The sequence below is a fragment of the Aythya marila genome (genome assembly GCF_965140915.1).
Source record: "Aythya marila genome assembly, chromosome: 22".
NCBI classification, from domain to species: Eukaryota; Metazoa; Chordata; class Aves; order Anseriformes; family Anatidae; genus Aythya; species Aythya marila.
The window spans coordinates 3,694,843-3,718,881 of NC_139063.1; the positions used below are offsets into that span (position 1 = coordinate 3,694,843).

At 49.5% G+C, this 24,039-nt stretch overlaps 1 protein-coding gene and 1 long non-coding RNA gene across 9 annotated transcripts in view; both read left to right on the top strand.

Moving 5' to 3' along the window:
- The first annotated feature begins 736 nt into the window (after positions 1 to 736).
- Positions 737 to 8,861, top strand: LOC309886517. 2 transcript variants are annotated; one of them, XR_014318945.1, is made up of 5 exons: positions 737 to 851; positions 3,251 to 3,343; positions 4,697 to 4,755; positions 5,202 to 5,239; positions 8,742 to 8,861. It is a non-coding gene; the product is annotated as an uncharacterized lncRNA (long non-coding RNA). The 2 variants fall into 2 exon arrangements; XR_014318946.1 differs by lacking the exon at positions 8,742 to 8,861 and adding an exon at positions 6,197 to 6,365.
- Positions 8,862 to 8,952: 91 nt separating this feature from the next.
- Positions 8,953 to 24,039, top strand: part of RPS6KA1 (ribosomal protein S6 kinase A1) — a 41,358-nt gene continuing 26,271 nt past the window's right edge. For 2 of the 7 annotated variants that reach the window (XM_082777436.1, XM_082777441.1), the window contains exons 1-2: positions 10,351 to 10,505; positions 16,905 to 16,949. In XM_082777436.1, coding sequence (XP_082633562.1) covers positions 10,443 to 10,505; positions 16,905 to 16,949 — 108 coding nt within the window. In that variant the 5' untranslated portion in view covers positions 10,351 to 10,442. Of the gene's footprint in view, positions 9,058 to 10,350; positions 10,506 to 16,331; positions 16,348 to 16,904; positions 16,950 to 19,448; positions 19,577 to 24,039 lie in introns of those variants that run through there. The other 5 variants (XM_082777445.1, XM_082777438.1, XM_082777437.1 and 2 more) reach the window with 5 other exon arrangements.

The following is a 24,039-nucleotide window of genomic DNA, read 5'->3' on the forward strand; positions in this document are numbered from 1 at the left end:
GCCTACCTGACATCTCAGACGAAACGTGTGTTACGGCAGATCTTTGAACTTAGGCTTCCCAAATTCTATTCTAGGAGTCACCGGACTGCTCGTTTTTTCCCTCAGCAGTTAGTGCAGCTGGTATGACACGTCCTGAAAGTTGAAGCCTAAACTACTGCTGCTGTTATCCATCTCACCTGTCCTTAACTGGGGAAGGGATACTGTATCTTAAACCCAGATTTAAATAGCTATTGTATAAGCCTGGTCAATTTTAGGCTTGTTGGCACAAGCTACTTAGATCAGATTTGCTGAATCTTCAACCTGAGATGACAGTATTGTTCAAAGAAATAATACATCAACAAGCTTTCTGTACCTTTTGTCACGTCTCCTTTTGCATGCCAGTGTCTTGAGTATGTTTGCTTTTTGTCTTCAAGGTAAATGCAATCCAGGAAATAGAGTTGTAATACTTGTGCTAATTCGCAATGTTCATTAAAAGCCTGACTAGAATGATCAGATTCTTCTGATGTTGTAAAGTTCAGTGCTCACTTTGGTAGCCAGCAACCTTTCCCATCATTGCATTAACATTCTTGTCAGGTCTAGCAGCATGACATCCTTTAATATATATTGGGCTGAAGCAATACCACCAATTGTAGAGAGCTGTTTGTCCTTCACCTTGTACATTATGAAACACTTTAGTCATTGGGTTATCTCCTTCTAACACATGCTTTCAATGTTTACCCTTAGCAAGTAGCAGTGCCTGAAGTTGGAAAGGAAGTGGCTGCTTACAAGAGTTGGAGAGATTGCAGGTGAAACACTTGACACATTAATGATACTTCCTTGAAGTGGATGCAAAATGGAAAGATGAGCTCCTGGTAAGCCAAACTTGTTCTTTTTCTTCAGCTCTCAGTACATGACTGGGGCAGGGATCACTGTGCTAGATGCATTTTTGGGATGAAGCGAGCAAAACATCACCCAGACTTACAGGGAGAAGACAGGGATTCTCAGTCACTGACAGGTATAGATGCCTTGCAATGAAGATACAGCACACATTGAAACGAATTGTTTCAGGGACATTGGAGTGTGCACTGCGTTGGAAAACACAACATAGTTTTTATTCAACTGACCCTATTATGTATGCACCATCACCATTCCCTGCTAGTTCCTAGATAACAACCCTACAGTGATAATTTAGTGATGAGTGAAATGACCAGGGCAGAATTCTTAGGTTGCATATAGAGCTTGCATTGTGTGTGTGTGTGTGACTCAGCCCAGAATTAGGGATGCCAATAGCCCCTTTTAGACCCTTTCTTCCTATCATTCGCGGAGGTGGTCAGCTGCCTGAGTGAGTATACCAGATGGGCTGAACTGTGTTGGCTTCAGCAAGCTTATACTATATACAGGGCCTGGCTTGCACACATGAGTAATCAGATTGTTTAAGATAAAATGCCCCAAAGTCATCTCAAGGTCCTTCTCACATGCTGTGTGCTCGGCACTGGGTTTATGCATTTGCTGCCTTTGTGCATCAGAGCAGTGAGAAATGCAATAGCTTTTTTTTCTGAACTCAAAGGTGCTGGGTTCCTGCCCACTATGAAGAAATGGTGTCTGAACCCTGAGCAGGTAGTTCATTACACAACCAGACACGTATGAAGTCAGAATTGTGGCTTCTTTGCACTTTGTGTGCAGTTAACCCAGCAGCAGTTCTCATGCACAGCAGTTATGTAAGTCTCTGTGCAATACCGTGCTTTTCTCACAAGAGGGATTCTTCCCAGTATTGCCACCTCACCAACACTGGTTCTGCAGCTTTTTTGTCTTTCGGACACAGTGTCCATCTTACACTGGGAGGCAAATAACTAAATTTTCTTCATGACTGGTGCTAAGAACTGCGAGGCCACAAGGGGTAACTAACTGATACTCCAGATAGGCTGGTTTACTGGTTCCTGATCCACACTGATTCACTTTCTCACTTCACTGAACAATTTCTAAGGCCATAGTGATGAAATTTAAACTCATCTGCTTCTGTCTGTATCTACCTCTCCCAAAATGCTTCTGGCAGCAGGTGAGCTTATGCCAAAAGCGCCCTGGTGATGTTGTAAGGAGGGACATTTATCCATTGGTAATTGACTCCTGTATTAATTTCCAAGAATCTGGCAAGCAGCTGCCAAAAAACCTGTTTCCGTCTCTGCTGATCAATATTGCCTTTCAACAGGCATGTGGTGTTACTGAGCGTTAGCTAATAGCGCTGTGTTTCTTGTACTGCTTGAAGAACTGTGACATGCTGCAATGTCTTTAGATTTCAGAGAGACTTTTCAGTTAAATAATGTTACATCAGATGTTATTTATTATCCATTTCCAACATACTGGCCTCATTTCCACCATATCGTATGCTGGGCTGCCGCCACAGGGCATTTATCTCTAACATCATGTTAGTAGCTTTTTAGGTTGAGGCAGAAAATGCTTCTGTGCAGATTTTAAATAGACAAATAAGGCAACAGGTCTGGCCAAGACTTTCAGAAACAAGGTTATGAGCAAATAATCTTTCTGATTTCCCACAGGAAAAGGGTGAAAGAAGTCTTTACCTACCTTGCAAGCCCTGTCTAAGTCTCGTTTTTGCCGTCATTGAAGTCAGCAGCAAAACTCAAACAGGCTTCCAGAGTTGGAACCTTTTAAAATGTTCACTGCCTGTGGCAAAACCTTTATTGATATAAAGCAGTGTGCACTGAAGCTTTTAGTTATCCCCACGGGGTGACAAAATACCTGTCTCTGAAGTTTTTACTCTGTAAATTGCTATTACTCAGTGGCTGGAGACATACTTGTGAGCAAAGAACAGGAGAAGGTGGTGGGAGAATCGCACAGACTGCCCTGCGGTGAGCTCTTTTGCCTTGGACATGTTTTGAGCATCGTGTCTGAGTGTGACAGTCTAGAAGGCAGGTGTGGTGGTGCACTTTGAGAGCCTGACACATCCGTGGGCAGGGAGGAACTTGGTGGTGTGGCCCACCACTATTCCTGCTCCACTGGTATTTACTGGTGCAGCCTTCAGCTGTTCCAGGCAGCAAGGGGGTGGCTGCGCAGCTCCCCATTCACGCTGCAGCTGCTCCTGGGTGCTGGAGGTGGAGGTTTATCTGTGCATTGAGCAGGTTTTGATATTTTTTTAATGTGCTTATTTTATGAATTCTTGAATATGAATGCTGGGATAGCCTTTATAGGGAAATGTAGGTTGTTTTCAGTGGTAAAACATCACCATCTGAGTAATACCATGCTACTCTCTTTACAGGGACAGAGGAAAGGCACAGCCCCAGTGTAACAAAGAAATTGCTTTCAATCACATGGAAGGAAGCCCACAGAGTTTGAAGACAGAAAGATAAAAGTAAGCTTCTTGCTTTTGATCTTAGAAATTCTGAAATTATCTTTTCTGAGCAGTTCTGGAGAATGACGATGAAATGACAACCACACAAGAAATGACCGCTTAAATTGCCACTAGAGAATAATCCAGAAAAAGTAAGCCTTCCTTCATCAGTCGAAGTGTAAGACCTGTGAGTAAGCTCACTGAGACTGAGCCAGAAGATGCCCAGCTGGACACTGCTTAGATTTCTAATATAAAGCACAAGTACCTCTTTTGGAAAGACAAACGCCTAAAGAGCAGTCTCCAAACTCCCTTTACTCATCATGAAGGTGAGCAGGAGAGAAGAGCGATTTAAAAAGCGGAAACAAAAAGTTCCCCCACTGTTAGCAAGTTCTGTTCTGCTCTCGAGTATTGATCCAGTCCCTGGGGAAGCAAAGAGGGAGTCTTCAATCTTTCAGCAACAAAGCACCAGCCTTGCATTTCTGCTCCATTTTATGGTGTGCTGAAAGACATGCAGTGCTGCAGAATGTCTCGGAGCATCATTAACTCCAGAATCTTCTTTTTTTTTTTTTTAATGCTGATGAGGGACAAACAGGTTTTCTTTTGCCAGGTAATTGTCTTTCTGACATCACTGAACCTGTAGTGCCTTTTGTTCACTCCCCAACAAGGAAACCAGTGAGCATGGGGTAGATATATCTGCTACCTGTATATGCAAGCCAGCTGAGTCATATCTGTGCCGCTTTGCAGTTTTAATCAGGCTATCAAATGCAGAAAAGAAGCATTAGAAGAAAAGTTGAAGACATCCATTTCTCCCCCCAGGTGATGAAGGCACCTTTTTAGAAAGTTTTGCTTCCATTATGTCTTCCTATGGAATACAATTGGTCATTATGCCAAAACATTCCCAGGCAAGATCACTTCTTATATTTTGGGAGTTTATTTCTCTATTTGTTTTTGTGATGTGGTTTTTCAAGTCTGGATGTGTGCAGCAATCTCTGTTTTGTAAGAGTACTAAGAAGCGAAATACTGACGGTTATGATTATATCAGTCTTGAACAAATTGGAAATAAAGTCTTTTTGTGTGTGTGCTTTTTTTTCCTCCATAAGAAAAATAGTTTACTTGGCTTGGAGTCTTTTGGCTTATCATCAGGATTTCTGAAACGTACTTCCAATTTGGATTTATTATTATTTTTTTAACTTTGAATGATGGCATCCCAAACTGTGTAATGGGATAATTAGGAATGGGTATTTGTGTGTGCCCTCAGTTAAGCAGGATGAGACTTGTTCAGTTGCATGATGTAGGCTTGAGACTGTGAAGAGTGGAATGACATTTTCCTCTAGCCGAAGCAGAGTTTCTGTTGAAATGTGTTTTTGTTTTCAGTTGCCAGATTTTCCTTCCCTGTCTGGAGAAACTGGGACCTGTGCACCTCCGTCTGTTCTGTAAGTAGCACAAAACTGAGGGAATCTATTTGTATACACTTAAAAGACCCATCGCTTATTTACGAGTTCTTAAACCTAAAAGAATTATAAAACTGACTACTTACCACTATTGTTTACTCAGCTTTCTCCCTGGCTAGGGGACAATGAAAACAGGCCCGAGAGTTTCACTTCTGTTTACAGTTTCTAATAGCTTTCTCTTTCATGTTATCACTCCCTTGCATAGCACTACAATGAAATAAACTATAAACATATCTGCATGCTAATTAAAACCAAAATTTGCCAGGTAACTTGTTCTAAATAACTTACCACCTGGGCTGCAAACCTGCTTTAAAAATCTGCCTCTCTCACCCCCAAAATAATGCATTTGCTTGTATCTTATATGATTTTTTTGTAAGTCTTTTTCAGTTGTAGTTGAAAACAAAACCTCCCATTTTCCTTTCAAACAGGGAACTGAAGTCGTTGGGACCTTAAGAGTTCTGCTCAGGTGTGTGTCTGCTGGTGCTACTGCGTTGAATTCTCTGAGCAACAGAGCTAAGGAAATAGCAAGTGTGTGCGGCAGGCAAGTTCGCAGCAGCTTGTTATGAATCCAAAAGGCTGAGCCAGAGCAAAGGCTGAATGGGCTGTGAAAATAGCTCCTCTAAGGTCCTAGGAAGTATCTAAAGGCTACGACAGCACCGAATGCACTTGGTCGGAGTATTATCAGACTCACATAGTCTGAATACCAAAAAAGCAAGTCACCTTCCACTCTCCCTTTAGATAATGTTAAGAAGAGCTGTCTGCGTTTGAAACAGATTATTTTCTCCTTTTGTTTGGATGTTAAGGGTTCTGTTCTGCATAGAAACAGGAACAGACCTCCACTCATTTATTTGCATCCAGGAAACGGAAGGTAACTGATATCAGGGGAGACTGACAGAGTGATTGTATCCATGACAACCAGCAGATATGGCCTTGCTGCCTGGCAGCTCGTTCCCTGGTCGCCTTCCCAGGCCACGCTCTCAGCTCCGGTGGGTCCCTTTCCTCGAGGCACCTCTTGGCTGCAGTTGCATGTTCCTGAGAGATAGGTGCCAAATTCCCAGATGAAATGAGTTTCCTCAAGGCAACAGCTTAATCAATTCTTGTCTCCATTAGCAAAACTCTTCCCTGACTTGTGCTGCATGTGCTTCAGCCAAGGGCTCCCTGGGAGTCCCAGAGGAGGTTTTAGAAACTCTGGTCCATGGAGGAACTGCTTGATTTACAGTAAGAACACACAGGAACAGGGTGGACTCAGCAATTTGCAGAGCCAGCAGGCAAAATGCAATATGTAGGGCAAAAGAAAACAAAAGGTTTCAGATATGCCAGGGACCTTAATAAATGCAGGAATTGGTGAGCTGTGCAAGGTCATCTGATGCTCACCTTTGCTGGAAGTACTGGCAGAAGTTAAACATGTTTGTTCTCTGAATAGGCCTTCAGTCTGCACGTACCCCTTTCATGAGAATGAAAGAGCTGCCTGGACTGTGATCCTCGAGGAAATCCTCATCCCACTGTCTGCTGTGGTGTATTTTCTGCATTCCAAATACTGCCTGGACCTGCCTTGGAAAACGCTGGCATTTGAGGCAGCTGCAGTTGCACACAGTGGTAAGGAACGGAAAGAAGTCTGTCACAAAAGGAAAAAGCAATTCCACTGTTAAGCCCAGCCAGAGTTCCTCATTTATAGGGCACCTGCTTTATATCTTAAGTGTGATGTTTGAACCACGCTAAGGAAAAATGTCTCCCTGGGATCAAAACAAGGTGATTTATCATCTCTTCCTTCATAGTGGAAAAACAAAGCAGAAGAGGCAAGGAAATGAGATCTTGAATCACAAGTTGAGGATTAGAAGACAGGACATGGAGTTCAAATTCTATCCTGATGGCCTGCTGAAGCCGTGACTCAGTTTCCCTATTAGTAGTGGGGATAACAACGAACCGAGGAACCGATTAGTGAATCTTAAAAATACAAAGAAGGTTGCTGTAAGCTCTAATTAAACGACTGTCATACTGTATACACAAAGCAGATTACACGAGCCTGTCTTTGGAAATCGTAGCAGGCATTTGGGACTCAGCTTGTGAGTTCTCATGCCTGCAATCTCTTTGCATTTCCTTATATGTTTAAAAGCGGCGTAGCATGAAGCATGAGGTTCAAGAAAGATGCTCCCTGGCTTCAGTAAAGAAAACGGATACGGTGAGCCATGGGAACGCTGTGTTGCTGTTGGGTTAGGTGGAGAATCACTTAGGCAGCTTTTAGCGTAATGAGGAGAACTCTGCCTCTTCAAAGCCTGATTGGATTTGGTAATGTGGATAAGCAGCCGTCTCGATACTTCCGCCGGGGAAGTGCTTCTTTGGGGATAACTGGCTTAACGAATGTTGTCAACCTCCCTGAAGAGGAAAATGTTACAAACCAAATGCCAGCCAGCTGCAGAGGCAAAAATATCTACAATTGTATTTGAGGAGGATTAGATTCTTTATTTCAAACCAAACCAAAACTGTAGCATTTTGAATTTTCAGCAAATTTCATACTGATGACAGGGCCAGCCAGTTGATCTGGAAGTCTCTGTTTACAATAACAGCAGCAGTCTGAACGGAAATGTAGAAATCATGCTATGAACTCTCTCCAGCCTGCAGCCCTCTCCAAAAAATGGCAGTATATACGTTTTAATCACTGTATTTAGCCATGACACTTACCCAAACAGCAGGCTGTGCTGCTCAGCTCCAAAGCACATTATTTGTACCCTGCTTTCAGGAAAGGGCTGTTTTTTATAGCTATTCTTTGACTAGAAAATAAATACCAGGGTAGACCACTAGCTCATTTCACTTACCCAGGTGTCCTCCTTTGGACTTGCTAACAATCTAGTGTGACACATTTCATGTTCTGTTAATCTCCTGCACTAGGCAACACTGAATCACAATTACTGAAGGAAGGTCAGTCTGATAATAGATTGCATTGCTTCTCTTTGAGCCCTGTAGATGGGGATTGAGAGACCTTTAGATTGTCTACCCAGCACTGCTGCTGAATTGCTGTGCTATTATGAAGTCTTTTCGGGGGGGTTGTATAATTTTGAGGATACTGTAGAGCTACCTCAGCAAAACTCTCTCCTAGCCTTTAACAAAAGTAGCTGCACAGATGCAGGACATAGTCATGCATAAATCATTTGTAGTCTCTCCAATATATTTAACCTGCTGCTTTATTAAAAGAATTGGGCAAGATAACTTGAGAATTTTGTTTAGGTGCAGTGGCACCCATGGGTGCAGAGCTGTCTTTTTCTTTGAGCCTAAAGAAGTCGTTGCTCCATAAAGCTTCATAATTTCTGTCTTTTGTCAAGCTCACGGTCAGCCTGCCTGTCATTCTGCTGTGAAATATGAAGGACTTTCTGCATCTTAATAGACATACAGGGGGGTGGAAGCAGCAGTTAGGTTCCTTTTTCCCTTCCCTTACTGAATTCCAATAGGTCTTGCTCTGCCCACAAACTGTTCTTCTGCATGTTGTCCATCAACCTTTCATTGTGACCTTGAAAATTAAGACTCGCTTTTCTACCAGCTACCATACCACCCTATAAGTGCCGCGGTTCCTTCCAGTTTTCAGCACTTCACAAGGAATTTTTTATGTTTAGCATTTTTAATTTGTTGTTGTTTACAGTAACAGTCGTGACCTTGGGGTCAGAAACTTCTCAGGAGTTAATGACCAACTTGACTAAGATCACCCCCTCGGCTGCTGCAGATAACCGCTCAGCACCCGATCTTACCTGACCTGCAGGCACAAACCTGCCTTTGAAGCTGGGAGATGTTTTGTGGGTCACCCGTTGGGAAATGTCTTTTGTGCCTGTCCTTATGGCTTACCTGCCCCGCGTGGGTCTGCCACCCGGGTGGGAAGCTCCAAGAGCAGCAGAATGTCACCCAAAGGTCACATTCATGGAGCCCGGCATTGAGGCACGGCAGGTCACAGAGAGCAGTGTCTCATTTTGTTCTCCTTACAGAAAACATCGAGAGAACCCTTTGCTACACGTACTTCTCTTCATGTTCCCACCGCAGACCTGTTCAACATGCACGCAGAGTAGATAGAAATCCAGAAAGGGAGATGCGTTTTGCAATTAAATGTAGAAGGTAAGTGGGACGCCAGTATTGACATCATCGTGTTATTGATGCCATTTAAAACAGGTTCCAATCTCCAGCAGCTGGAGGATGGATGTAACCAGACAGCACACCGTGTCCCAGGCAATACGGGGAAATTACGGACAGCTTTGGAGCTGAATGAATAACTCTCCACGAGATCTGCTTCAGCTTGCACCAAAAGTAAGTGATGTGAGTTTAATTGGCTGTAACAGGGCCTGGTGGGTTTGTGTTACTGAACGCCTTCATCTGGGACTCCAACACTGAGGGCACAGAGGGTGCTCTGCTCACAGGACTAGGAGGCAGCGGTTCCCAGGCTTGGCTCAAACACTTTCTGTCACCCTGGGAATTTTTTACACATGATTCCCCCATATGTGAAACAGATAACAGCCTAAACCACAGGCAGGTCCTGATGATGACTTACAGATTAGCTTAAGTGTTGTGAAGACTAACTGGAATTTTTCAGTGTTGTGCTCTGCCCTAATTGAGCTTTTTCTGAGTTCACTGCCCTCCCTGAACAGATTACAGGTTTAGGACTGTGCAATGCTGGCTTCTTGGGACAGATGCCTGCAGAATGCAAAACCTGAGCTCTGTGTGCTTTCACTTGGGCTCGTTAAATGGTATTTCCAGCCACACCTTGATGAGGTCAACTCTTAGTGATGCACCCTTTCTAAAAGATTTTTTTATAACATTTCTGTAGCGAAACACAAAAACACAATGCCTTGGGTTTTGGTAACTTTTTCCTGTGTGAGAAGCCTGGCAAAGCAGAACAGCGATGGTATGTGAGCACTTGTGCTTAAGGCTCCTTTCCTTTGAGGATCTCCAGACAGTGTCGAAAGGTGGATGTGGGTGTTTTTAATCTGTTTTGCCAGGAACAGAAAGGGGAGAAGGGCCCTACAAGCAGCAGTGAGCAGTGACTCCCTGTGCATTTCAAACCTAAAATACAGATTTCCCAGAGACGTTTCCTGCTTTAAACAGAAACGCAAATTTTCTCTTACTGAGTTTACCCTCACAGCCTCTTCCTCTGGTAATGCCGTGTAGCACTGTGTGTACAGTGAGCCGGCTGCTGACTTCTGCAGCTCTAAAAACGAAGGATCCTTCCAGGACACAGCAGAGCTGGACGCTCAGGGCAGTGTTACCTTGCAGCAGGTTAGCTGTTCGGGTGCCTTGGAGGATCTCCTCCCTAGCCAGTGCCTCACCACCACCTCCAACATCCCTTATGCCTACCGGGCACATCCCGAATTCACCAGCCCCCAAACCCTCCTCGCCTGGGGCACCTGCCCGGATCCCTCCCGCAACTTCCCCGCGGGCCCTTCCCTGCTCTCTCTGCCTCCTCCCCGGCAAAGCTCCCGATCCCCGGCAGCCCCCAGCCTCCCCCTTCCCCAAACCCCGGAGCCGTGCGGGCGGAGCGGCGCCGCCTTCCCCCGGCTCCCCCCTTGGCCGCCCCGCCCCGGCCCGCCCCGCCGCTCCCGGCCCGGCCCGGGGAGCCGGTGCCCAACGCGGGGCTCCGAGCCGAGCCGTGCCGAGCCCTGCCGAGCCCTGCGGGGCAATCACAGCCCGCCGGCAGCATGCCGCTCGCCCAGCTGGCCGAGCCCTGGCCCAACATGGAGCTGGTGCATCTGGACACGGAGGTGAGCGGGGCACCGGCCCTTCCCGGGGGGATCAGCGCCGCCCCCCCCCCCCCCCCCAGGGGGGCTCCGCGGAACAAAGGAGCGCCCTGCCGGCCTCCCTTTTCCCTTCCTTCCCTTCCTCCTTCTTTCCTTCCTTCCCTTTTTCTTCCTTCCTTCCCTCCGCTCCTGCCCCGCCGCTGCCCAGCCCCGCGGAGCCTCCCCGCGCGTTTCCCCGGAGGGCTGCGGGCAGGGCTGGGGGCCGGCTCCCGGCTCGGATCGGGGGGGGCTGGAGGGCGGCGAGAGCTGCTCCGGCTGCTCCCAGCCTAAAGGGCTCTGCCTGCACGGCCCCGGGGCTGGGAGCGCCGGGGGCTTCATGGCTCCGCTGCTCGCCTTGCGGGGAACGATGAGTAACGTGTGAGTAGCGTGCACCTCTCTGCCCACCCAAACACAGGGGAAGGCTGGCCCTGCTGAAGGCCCCGGGAATAAATGCCTCTGATTTGGGGTTTTTCTCCTTAAGGTTTCCTTGCTGTCTGTCTGCCTAGACCCAGCTGCCCTGGCAGGCCCGGGTGACAGGTTCGGGGTACCCAGGCATGGCTCTGTTTTACTTTGCTGGATGTGTGTGCCTCCCTCTTGCTTTGCTCTTTGCCTTTAATGAAAGCTTCCAGCCCAGATGTGCAGGACGGTGCACAGCATCTGCCCACATCTGCAGCCTTGCCTCACAGCCATTTCGGCATAAAGGGACAGCTTGGAGCAGTTCTCACCCGCTGCAGAGCAGCCAGCTGAGGCAGTGTGCTCTGGCACTCTTTAGTTAAACATCTCCTAATCCAAATTGGAACTAGCCGCTTCCCTGGAGGAGTGATAGGGGCGGTGTGGATTTTGTCCCAGGCGCTTTGCTCAGCCCCTGGTGCTCTCCCACTTGGCTGGATTGAAGGCTGTCACGCTCCCTTACCCCTCCTGTCACACTTAGGGATGTTGTGGTGCTTAACTGCTCAGATGTGCTTATTCCTATTCAACATTTTCACTTGAGGGACCTTTGCTTAGAGCACAGGCTGCGTTTCACTAAGCACTGCAGCGCCAGCAGAAAGGTCTGCTGGCAACCAGAGGAGGGTTTCCTGATCTTCATCAGCCAGATGCAGCAAGGTTCCCCCCGGAGACTTCCCGGGGTGGGTGGGAGCCGTGCGGGGGGTCCCCGCGCTGTGGGCACGCATCTGGCACCAAGGTGCGGGTGCAGTGGGCTGAGGGCATCCGTTCTGAAGCATCGCTTGAGTCACGAGGATGTGTTTGTGCAGAAGGTGGGAGAGGATGGCAGTCCTGCAGCGACTTGATCATCATTCCTGAGACCGCGTCACGTGCGCGGAGCCAGCCGGGTGTGCTGGGGTAGGTTCGAGCTGGATTACGGCGCTTTGTAATTGTGGTTTCTCTCTTCCGAAGCAGGAAGATAGCCTGGAAACTAGTCTTGTCATGGGAGGAAATGAACGCTAGTGCCCAGGGCGATAAATGCCATCGGTGAGATTCATTTACTGCCTAATCCCAGGGCTCAGGTGCCCGGCAGCCGGCTGTGTCAACATCACGAGATCTCTTGACCGGAACTGTGGGGGGCCCGCTGCGTTTGTCAGCCAGAGTCAGTTGTGAAGATCGTGGCAGCACCAAGAACGATTTCCCCACTGCGTTAGTTAACAGGTGTGTTAATTGTAAACGGAAACTTCAGGGCCTGCCTTCCCCCAGCTCACCTTGACCAGAGCTCCAGGTCAGCTCCAGGGTCGGGAGCAGCTTGCAGCTGATATTTCTGAAGGTCAGTCTCTTTACATCTCCGTGCCACCCCAAATGGGCTGTTAGCAATTTAGCTCCCTGAGGCTCGAGGTGAGCAGGTCCGTGTGCTGGATTCCAGCGAGGAAGATAACACACGAGTAGTTTCACCTCTGAGCCTGGCTGTCACCCCCTGGGCCAGATGTTGCTGTGCTCCTTCAGGTTCTCCAGCCTGTTTGCAAACCGCAGCGAGGGACTTAGGCTCGGTGGGGGTTTGTTTTTACCTTGTGAGGTTAAAGTCACCGAGAGCAGAGGCCCGAGCAGAAAGTTTTAACCTCTCCCAGGCAAGGTGGTACCACGGAGAAATGCGAGAGACTTTTCTGGAATGTCAGTTACGTAAATTGCCTGGGATCCTTGCCATCGAGGTCTGAAACCGGCTTCCTCGAACCTTTGCTTTCTGAGTCACAGAAAGGTGCTGTCACCACGCTGGTGGAGGCATCAGACCTATTGTTTCAGATTTGGGGTTTTTCCACTGCATTCCCCAAGCGGTTGCTGCTGGGCACCGGTCACAGCTGGCGCCTGTTGTCCCAGCCTGCCGGGAGTGGGTGGCAGTGGGAGCAGGAACAGATCGGCTGCAGGAGACAAGTCCCTCTGTCCCGGGCACTGAGCTCGCTTCATAATACTTTTTCATTCCCTCTTCCCTCAGAAGCTTGTATTATTCGGAATATTGCTTATGTAGTAGAAAAATCTGGCTGGGGCAGGGTACAAGTGACAGAGCGGAGTTGAATGACTTCATCACCATAGCGATGGAAACTGTCATCTGGGCTATGCGTTTCTTTAAACTCTTCTCTTGTTACACAAACATACAGCAACACAACTGACGTGGGATTACGACAAACCCAACCACTTCAAGCTAATTATTTTTGCCTGTATCATCCTTTATTGAGCAGAAGCTATTCATGAGTAACTATCTTTTTCAAGCATCTTAGCTGAACAGTGCATAAAACAGTGATCAAAGATACGGGAGGAAGCCAAGTGCCTTATGTCTCTGATATGCCTCATGCAGACTCTCCTCGGTCTGGACTGTGTGAGTTCTGCAGAAAAGAGCTGGAGATCTTTATTTTTTTTGCAGAATTCTTTCGTTTCTGTGAAGTGCAACAGGCAAGATCCACTTAAAAATAGAAATGAAACGTCTTGTTCTTGTGTCAAATGAGCAGAAGCTCTGGGGTGAAGGGTTTCTTCCCCTGCTGCTGCCTGCTTGAATGTTTCACCCTTCATCAAAGGGGGGGAGAAGGAGCACCCTCGGTACCTGCTCCCCGTGGCTTATATCTGGGTGTCTCGGAAGTGACCGGCCAAAACCTAGAGGTCCAGAAATAGCAGCAGGCTGCCTGGCTAAGCAGAGCTGTCGATAATCCAGGATGACTTGTGCTGATGGTGCTAACTATAGAGCGCAGGCCTTGATGGCAGCAGGAGTGGGCACAGGCGCGCGTGGTCCTGCCCGGGGTGAGACTTGTCCTGGTTTCAGATGAGAGCAGCGGTGGCTTGTTCTGTAAATTGCTCCTCCCTGTGCTGCAGATTATGTGGAATTAAAGGGATTTAAAATGCAAGATGCCCTAAGATAAATATCTCCAGGTTCAGCCAGGCTGGCAGTTATGTAACTGAATACACCTCTTTCCCGGTACACTTTTCTGCATGCCACGAAGAGAAGTTCTCAGAGCAGCGTGTGCATGGTAGGGCCTTTGCATTACCTCCCAGACATCCTCAGCTAGAGCTGCCCTTGCTGCCGGGCTGCCACCCCGCGTGGCCATCAGATGAGCTCTGCAATCACCGTGTCCCTCGGCCACGGAGCGGTGCTGGCTGGAAAGCCACAGGGACAGCGCGTGGCCCCTGGTGAGGGACGTGGGACCAAGCCCTGCTCGGTCTGCGTTGGCTCCTTGCTGCCGTGGGCACCCAAGGGAAGGCGCCGTGCCTCCCTCCTGCAGCAGATGCTGCCTGCAGGGAGCTCTTGGGGGTTGCTTTCCGAGCAGGACATCGAGGCCGCTCCTTTCCAAGCAGGAGAACAAGGTGCTGTAAGAGTGGCTGTGGCACAATCGGAGGCAAACACACATGCACTCGCTACCATGCTGTGCGTGGTATGCAGGGGGAGTGCAGGAATACAGCATTTTAAAGAGACAGACGTCAAACCCAGAAACCCTCCAACTATTTCAGCTCTCCTCGTGCTGCGGCGAATAGCCGTATGTTATCCTGCGAGGTGGTGAGTCTGTAGTTGGGAGCGTGTTTCCATCGTGGAAGCTTACAAACGGCTCTCGAATCCCATATGAGGGCATAAAGGCTCTGTTTCTTCTCTCGGGTAGAAGGAAAACACTTGGCTGTAAATACTGCAATTCCCTCCTTACAAATCCATCCAACATCAGCTCGAGAACGTGACTGTTGCATTAGGAGCTTCATCTCGCTAAGGCCACGGATTTACGTGCCCAGGAAGCCTCCCTAGAACGGCCACTGTTCTGTTTGTTTCCACATCCCTTCCGTTCCCAGGTAGGATCGATTGTTATCAGCAGCAAGTGCACGGAACAAGTGTCCCTCGGGGTAGGGAGCTGATGAACTGCCGCGCTCAAAAGCTCTGGCAGGTCCTGGTGTCTCCCAGCTCAGCCCCGAAGCTGAGGGCTCGAACAGACCCTGCCTTTGCTTGCCAGATGCTGGTCTTCCCAGGGGAATAAAAGAGCTTGTCCCATGCATCAACTCATCCCCTCTCCTGACACGTGCCTTGTAGATCTGCTCTCCAGACTGTGAGCCAGGCAGTATTTCTCTGTCTGACATGGAAATCGTACTTCTTATGGGACTCGAGCTGTTTGAGACATAAACAGCCCTCCCAGAGCTATGGTTTTGATTAGCAGCAACTTACAAATTGTTGATCAGTGACAGCTGAGCCAGTAAACACGAGCATGTTTCCAAGTCTGGCTGTCTTCAGCACGGTGTCTCCCCCTCTTCGTGGAGCATATACATAAACATAAACTCTTACTTCATTTCTTAGATATTCGGTGTGCTAATGTCACTAATAGCTCTGTGTAAACATCAGGGCTGTGTTCCTCTGGAAGAGCTTGGTGCGTGGCGGTGTGCGATGACTTCATTTCAGTTGTTGCCTGAAAATCCTAGGAGCTCAAACCCCGTTGTGAGTGGTACTAAGGGGACTTGGGGAGCTCAGAGTAACTCCGTATAAATGTAAATGTTGCAGGGCCAGCATCAGGCTGGGGCAGGTCTTCCTTCCCCTAGCTGGTGTGGCAGTTCTCTGCTCAGCTCTTCTGGGAGCTGCTGCAGGTTGTGCTGGCTGGGCTGAGTCGGGAGAGGAGAGAGCTGAACAGGAAGACCCATGGAGATTGGTGGCTGTGGTTTGAGTTATCTGAAAACCACGCTTGTACAGAAATTGAGCTCTTCAGTGCTCCATCCTTCATTACGAGCTAGCTGCAAGTAGGTACACAAGCAGTTTAAACACAGCACTGATGACCTATGGAAAGGAGGAGAGTGGAAGCACCGAGTGAATGTTGTAGGAAGAGAGCACAACATCAGAAGGAGGTTTTCCCAGTGGCCCCAAAGCTCCCTGAAAGTCAGCAAATGCAAGTTTTCCCTTAAAAACAGTGAAACCCAAACATTCAACTAGGAATCTGAGGCTGAAATACAAACGTGTTGTATTGGACTGTAAAATCTAAAGAGGGGTGAATAGATTTGCTTTGTTCTTCCAGGTAAAGTGAGGGTTTCCATGATTTTTTGGAGCCTGAGACAAGTGCAAATAGATGTCAAAGGAAAATCATCGTGCCCTTGTTTTTCTCCCTAGTCTGCAGAAACCCTTTTGTACACGCTTACCCTGCTCCCAGTATCTCCAAGTAAATCCCACCCACTTCTGCTCCTGCTTCTGCTGGCTCCTCCAGGCACGGTGCTGTGCTGAACCTGATACGCCTGCGGTTCAGCGCTGAGTGTGACTGGCCCGGTGCCACTGCAGGCAGCTCAGGTCACCTGTTGTGACTTTGTACAGAGCCCCAGCAACAGAAGCTTGACTTGCAGGCCAAAGGTGGCCTGAAGCCAGGTGGTGCCGATTTCCTGCAGTGATACCAGCTGTGATAAGGTAATAAATTACTGATAAAAGCTCATATTAAAAACCAATCTGGAGGCAAAATGGCTGTGAGGCTGTAAATTGCATGCTAGCACTGCTGTCCTGTCTTCACCTGATTTCCCCTGCTTGCTTCTTCGTGAGTCCCGGAGTGACAGTGGAGTGCTGGAGGTGGGATAGTGCGGCCGCACCGCTGGGTTTCTGTCTCTGGAGCAGTCCCTGCAGGACACGCAGCTGAGAGTGGGACTCCTGTACACACCAACCCGGGCATCTGTGCCTGAGGAGTGCAGGGATGATGCTGACCCCACAAGCAATTGCAGCCCTAATTGCAGACTCCCTGGGCAAGAGGCTTTGTTTACACAAGTGCTTTTTTTTTTTCCCGTGGCAGAAAGAGTCTTTTGCTGTGTCCCCGAGATGCAAGGGAAGAGTTCAACCCTCTCGTACCGTGTCTGAAAGTGGCATCCCCCTGTTTGTCCAGCACGAAATGCTCTCAGAGCAAAGAGGCTGCAGGGGGTGTGAGAGGAGTGCTCCGTGCCTGGTGTGTGCTAACAGCAGGTTCTCTTCCTTTGCAGAATGGGCAGGCTGCTCCAGAAGAAAGTGGGAATCCTCCATCCAAGGTAAAAATGCAGCAGGGTTAAGTCTTTCACTCATCCCTCTGAGCTGCATGTGGTGTGTGAGCTGACTTGGTGAATGGGTTGGGGAAGGCTATTTTTAAATCCTGTAAGCTGCTGCTTTGTAATCTGGCTGAGTGCATGCAGGAGCGTAAGGGACTGGAGCAGAGGAAGAGGAAAGCCAAGCCCTCTTTCCTCCTGTCCCTTTGGTCATCCAAACTATCTGGGAAGTTTCCCAAAGGGCCACCTGAGTCTAGCACACCGGAGGTGGACTAGCAGCTGTAGAGGAGGGCCAGAAGTGAGAATCCCTGGGGTGTCTCAGTGCCATATTTACACGCTTCTCTGTTGAGATCTTGCCAGGTGGGGTGAGAAATGCAAGAGTATTTGATGGGTTTGGCACAGCTGCCCATGCAGAGCGCCTGGTTTCTGTTTATTCTCTTGCCCTGGTGGAGCTAGGAGAAGCTCCACACCTGTCACGTTGCCCTCTGCATCCCCATTATCAGCAGCAGGGAGTGGTAGAGGGGATTGATCTGCTGTCTTCCTGCTCCCCACATGAGCAACGTGATGTTGAAGGACGTGATTACTCCGATATGAGCCCTCTCCAAGTACAAGACTGAGGACTGATGTTATTAACACGGGTATTTCCTACTAGCGCACACTGAGCCTTTACTTCTCTGTCCTGCAAGACACTGTAGGGCAGAAGGGCAGCAAAACAGGAATTTCAGTGCCCTAAAAGCACAAGCCTTTCAGTATTCCCTTTTCTGATACACACATGCTGTAATTATGAAGAATGACTCTCCGTGTTTGATTTGGCTTGGGGACCTTGCTGAATGGCCTGTCTAGAGTTTGTCCCGTTCTTTACACCCGTTGAGTGCCCTGTGGCAGTTTGTCTCTGAATCCCTGTTCATGCTAAAGGCCATGGAGGCTTCCTGTGTTGTTTCTCGGTTACCATAATGTTTGTAGTAAAAGAAATTTAAGCATAAAACAACCGGCTACTTTTCAGCTAGTTCTTTCCCAGAAGCTTACACCAAACTTCTAGTATTGCCATTGCATCTCCACTACCTGTTCTGCTTTCCTGGGCTAGCTGTTGGGCACATTTCCAGTGGCCTGCAGGAAATGTGGGACGGGTCGGATGAACTCGGGTCAATGCCACTGCACTTCTCTCCCCTGAGCATAATGGTTTTATGGTTCTTCACTGCGCCTGTGTCTCTGGCACGGAAGAAAATCTGCATCTTGTTTGGTTAGATGCCAGCTGGGCTTCTAAAACTCGAGACTTCGCCTGTTTCATCTTCAAACACTTGGCTAATCTGCCCTCCCGTGAAAGTGGCTGAAGGATGCTGCTTTAAGAACAGTTGAAGACTTTTTTTTTCTTTGAAGGACGTCACTGGGACAAAGCCCGGCTGAACCCAGTCATAGATACAGCCCCTCAAAAAGATCATGAAATAAGAGCCAAAAAGCACATGGGCTTTTCTTCGCCTTTTCTGTGTCTACGTCTGTCCCTCTGTGAGACGTGAGTCAAGGTCCCGTTGCAGCTGAGGAGCCCGGAGCAGAGAAGCAGACAAGTTGTCCAACATCCCGCAGCAGGCTGGGAAGGGAACCACAAGAGCCTTGTGCTGTGTGCAGGTGTCCTGCTGTGCTCTTTTCCAAGGCCCCATGGCCCAAATGCCTGTGAGCAGCGTCTGACAATCCCATTTTCGGTAACTTTTCAATGTGTGAAGCCCTGCTACGCGCTCCTGAAATAACCTCTGTCGCATTTTCCAAGTTTGTACAAGGTGTATATGTTCTACCAGCGCAAAGACAAATGAAATCCCTACTATAAACACATACCTTAAACTTCAGGGCCAGCTGGCACTCGGAGCCAGCTCTGATGCTCCAGAGGGGGATGCAGGCAGGCAGCTAGCTCGGTATCTGTGTATTTTTCTGTTCGCTTGGGAGCAGACGTCAGCAATCTGGTGCTGACTCCTGCTTTTTACCTACAGCAAGGACTAAAGAAGGAGAACTAAGCAGCGGTAAACATCTGAGGTTGTGTACTTGCAAGCTGAAAGTTGCTCAGGATCTTCTAGCTGTGCGTAAGGACAAGAGGCACCTTTATCCCACGTTTGTACTTGCGATCCTCTTGCGGCTAATTCTGTGATCTCTTCTAAAAATAGGCCAAAGCAGCAACAGCGGCCATTCCTCAACGCCCACACGAGTGCCGTGCCTCCTCCTGTCCCCATGAGCAGGATGCTGCCAAAAGTAAAATCTTTATTTGCTTGGGCAACAACCAAAGAAACTCTGAAAAGGAGGAAGTCCAAGAGTTCCTCAAAAGAGTTGGGAACTTGGCAGCTGGTGGCACAGGACCAATGCAGCCTGATGCCTGCCTCATCTCTCTCCCACCTGTTGCACATGACGGCCTTTGGGCATGAAACACAACAGATTGGTCACTGCAGATGCAGCGAGGGGCTATTTTGGGCCAGGCTACCTGTGGTGTGGGAATAGCCCGATATTTTCTGGTTGCCTTTGTAGCTGCAGCTCCGCTTCCTTCCCAGGACAGCTGGTGTGTTTCACAACAACTTCTGGCTTTTATTCCTGTGTGGCTTCCCACCTTTCAAGAACAATTGTGGTACACAAGTCCCTGCAAGCATCATACCCTGGTGAGTTTATCTGAGTATCTTGGAAATGCCTGCAAGATCCTACAGGTTGGGCAGAGCGTTATCCAGAGCAGCTGCCTCCCCTTGCGTGGTCATGGGGGAAAGGAGCCTGGTTCTGCAGTCAGGGCATCCCAACAGCATTCCAGCTCTGTGGCCATAGGAATCCTAAGCCAAACCTTCTCCTGACAGTGAGCACAATCCTAAATTGCTAATGTCTGGATCTTTGCTTATCTGGACGTTCCCAGTGTGTATCTGTTAGAACAGTTTGCAGTCTGCCGAGCAGTCCTGGACACATCCTTAAAACCAGAGTGCTAATCCAGCTGCGTTGAGCAGGAGGTCTGTGGAAAAGCTAGGTGTGAGGATGTCTTTTTTTAACATCTCTCCTTTGGTGAGGGTGTTTCACACAGTTTAAATTTGACATTGGCTTTATGATAGCAGCAGTGCAGTCAGCACAGTGTTTTGGTGCAGCTTCTGTGGTCAGCAGCAGAACACGAGGGCTTGTGCCATGCTCTCAGAAGCTGCTCTGTGCCAGGGGCTAATTGCCAGCCCTGTTTGTTGGTCTTTTGATATGGAATCTCATTCTCTCCTATGTTCTCTAGATTTTAATTGTCAGGTAGGCTGAAGATTTGTCCTTGTTCAGCTGGGGATTGGCAGCAGAAGGCTTGAATTGAGTGGAAGAATGGAAACTCTCATAATTGGGGCTTTACAGCGTGCTCTGCAGCCAGTTTGGCTGAGGGGTGAGCATGTACTCCATGAAGGTGCCAAGCGTGAGGAATTGTACGTAAAAGTACAACACCCAATTAGCGAAATCACTTCATAATGAAGAGCAGAGGAGGGGATTTGCAGTGTTGAGTGTGCCCACTCTCTCTCTCTCTGGAGGTGCAGGCTGGGAGCGCTGATCAGCTTGTTCTTGGGTGTTAATCACAGGGCGCAGTGGAACCTGGGGAGGTGAATGAGTAACCTCTGCCAGCTCTGCTGTGTGCCATAAAAGAGACCTTTGAGACAGGAGCGAGGACCTGCTCTGCTCTGCACACCAGGCACGAGGTGCCCCACCTGGCCAGGCTGGGCCTTGCTCTTAGGCAGCAAACCCCAGCAGGAAGGCAGCAAGGGGGAACACACAGCTCTCACCCAGATCTGGATAACTCCTACTGATCCATCCCCGTGTCCTGACCAGGTAAAGCCTGCAGGAGGATTGTCCTCTGCATCATCTCCAACAGGGGAAGCTAAAGGCAGAAGCTGAGGACTTGGACTTGCTGGGCCAGAGAAATACCTGCACTGTCAGTGTTAACACTAGTTCGTGTCGTTGTGGGTGAAACACCCGGTTGTAAAGCTCCAGTGATGGCAAAGGAGAGTCGCTATCACAGCTCTGAATAGTAATTCTTCGGGATGATTGAAGGAATCGTAGCCAGCTACCTGACAGCTGAAAGACACGAGGCTGCTCTGTTCCTGTCCTTGTGTGCTTTGATAGCAGCAGACTGCTGTTAGGAATAAGGCTGGTTCCTACTTTTGTCGGGGTTTCTGTGCACCTGCTGAGGTGCTTGTGGGTGGCAGCAAGCAGCTGGGCTCAAACTGGATGTGCAACGGTTTCTTGCAGGCTGCTGGTGAGGAATCCTGCTCTGACCTCTGGGCACAAGCAGAATTTTTCATGCTCCTCCAGTAGGATGTCAGAGGGGAAGTCTGTTGCTGCACCATCACGGCATAGCATGTTAGTGCTTGGTCATAGCTCTGCTTCCCAGCAGCAATCTGCCTCTTGCTGCTTGGCTTCACTGCCTGCATGGCAGAACATCCTCGGACAGCTTTTGGAGCTGCATCCCCAAGTGGGTGGCCAGAGGGGACAAGTCCTGCGTGCCCCTCTAGTGTCCAGGTGACGGAGGGCTCTTGTTGCTGCATGCTGTCAGTGTTGCAGGCGAACTCTTACTCCACGCTGAGCGCGGATCTTGTTGGAAGCCCAGTGGTGTGTGAGCCTCAGCGCAGGACACGACTCCAATTGCAGCCTCTTAAAATGAAAGGTTTTAAAACAAACAAGTGAAATGCTCTTCTTTGAAACGGAGACCTGGTGTGTTTGTACAGCTGTTGCTGTTTTCTCCAAGAATTAGAGAGCTATCGAATGTGGGAAGAGATGGATATCTCAGCACATCCCTTCTCTGCCCAGTGCCCCTCTTGGTTGCTTCCAGCCTCTTAGCAAAGAATTCTCTTGCTGGGCCAGACCCCAAGGCCTGGCCTAACCTGGTGGGAGCAGAACATCTTAGCGCTGCCTGGCAATCTGCCTTCCCCTCTCCACCACGAGGACTAGCTGCAGCTATCGCCGCTCTTTCAACGTGCTGCTTCCCAGCCTGTCAGTGGTGAAGCTCTGGGTTTGAGCCGGCTGCTCCATGTTGTCAGTGGAGGTAATCAAGTGGGTTTGTTTTTAATGTAATGCCTGACAGCTGCCTGCCTCGGTCCTGCCAGAACGTTTGCTCTTCGTCCTTGGTGAGGCCAGGCGATGGTTAACAGCAAGCTTCTGAGCTCTTTCAAAAAAATAACAACTAAATGCCTGTTTGAGGAGCAGAGTCTCTGATGAGCTGCAGACTCTAATGAATAATTGAAGAGGGGTCAGCTTACAGGACTTGCACAGGAGGAATGCAGCGAAGGCTGCAGAGCTCGCGAGCAGCGCTCTAACAGCCCTCCTGCACAGCACGCCCCGCAGAGCTGTGACCGATCACAACTGCTCTGCCCTCTCCTTTTCCACTTCCATCCACCTCAGGGGTTAACAGAAACTGCCTCAGATTCTGCATCCGGGAAGCCTCTTTAACTGGAGGGGAAAAAGAAAAAGCACCTCTTTTACTGTACACCACCGTACCTGGAGGAAACATGTGTCATCCATCTGCCCCCGGAGGCAGCCTGTGTCATCCATCTCCCGGTGAGAGTTCAAAGGGGTGAATTCTCCTGAGCCTGCAGCAAAGCGAGGGATCCTCCTGCCATCCTCCCCTCAGCCACGTGTCTCAGGATGGAGCTGTGGGGGCAGATGGGTGCACTTTGCAGGGGGCAGAGAGGGCACTGGAGCGGAGTCAAGTTCTTTGTGGACCTGGGAGGAAGCGTGAGCAAAGCCAGAGCTCTGCCTGCGCTTCTCTGGAGGGTTAGGGGAGCCGTGTGCTCTTCCCTCTGATTGAGGGAAATGAAAAGGAAGAAAGAAACTGGCCCCAAAAGATGGGGTGGGGGCTGGAGTGGTGGCAGCTGCCTCTGTGCCCAGGCAGACAGCAGTGCTGGTGCTGAAGAGGACCCTGAAGAGCTCAAACTGAAGAACTGAAAATCTTAAAGATTTTGGAAAGGGCGCAGAGCAGACCTGGGTCTCTGGAGCACACCGCCCTGGCCAGGTGTTCCTAAGCACAGAGCTGCGAGTTTCATTCCGGGTTTGCTGGAGGGTAACCGGCTTCATCGCTGGCTCAGAGGCACATCTGGGATTCCTCCTGCACGCGCAGGCAGCCTCCGAAGCTCCTGCAGCTTTACAAGGTTCGGCTTTATGTGGAAGCTGGAGCGTGGTTTTGACACGAGCAGTAAATGCCTTCCGTAGCTCCAGGTGAAGCTGCGATAACTTTTTCCCCCCGGCTGCACGGTGCTGCCTGAGGCTGCGGGCTGTCCCACGGAGCTTGCAGCAGCAAGATCACAGCATCCTAGAGGTGGCTCGGGGAGCAAGAACAGCTCTTGCTGGCCCTATAAGTGTGTGGGGGGAAGGCAGTGTTCACAAACTCTGCACGCAGTCAGCTTTGAGCCCCAGCTCCCCTGTAAGGACTCCTGCCTGGCCCGCGGCCCTTCCTTTTCCCCTTTGCCCTTAGTAAGAGCTACTCGCTTGTTTGCCTGGCACTGCCTCCACGGTGAGGAAAGCAGAGGCACTCTCCCAGCTGGCTGGGCTCAGGAGAAACTCCAGCTGATCTCACTGCTCTGAGGCAAAAAGGGTTTACCCGAGTGCAGCACGAAATCTGGGCCCGTCCCTCGCCAGTCGCAGAGTGCACATCCAGGAAACGTCCCCCTCACCTTCAGGTACAGCAAACGAGGGCACTCATCCCTCGTTTGTACTTGAAACCTAGACTTCAGCAAAGCTGCTGCCACGGGTCAAGGGATCCTGGTTTGACTGCGAGCAGAGTGGTTTTGTGCTCCCGTAAGCACTCCGGGATGTGGTGGGATCGATTCCCTCACTGTGAGGAGAGGTGTGTGCGGCTGAACTGCTCCGGCTCGGGCTGGCCTACTTACAGAGGAATATGCAGGATCTGGTGACAGAAAGGGGGAGGCGATGTCTGTGCGCTGTCAGCAGGCCACCAAGGAGCACGGCGTGCTAAAACAGACGGGGCTCGTGTGCCTGTGGTGTCTGGGGGTCCTGCTTCTCCTGGGCTAGCTTGTGTGGGCAGTGCTGGGAGAGGGGAGCCGTGGGGCTCGGCAAGGGCAGCGAGGAAGCAAAGAAAGCAGCTCCTTAAAATAGCAGTTTTTGTGTA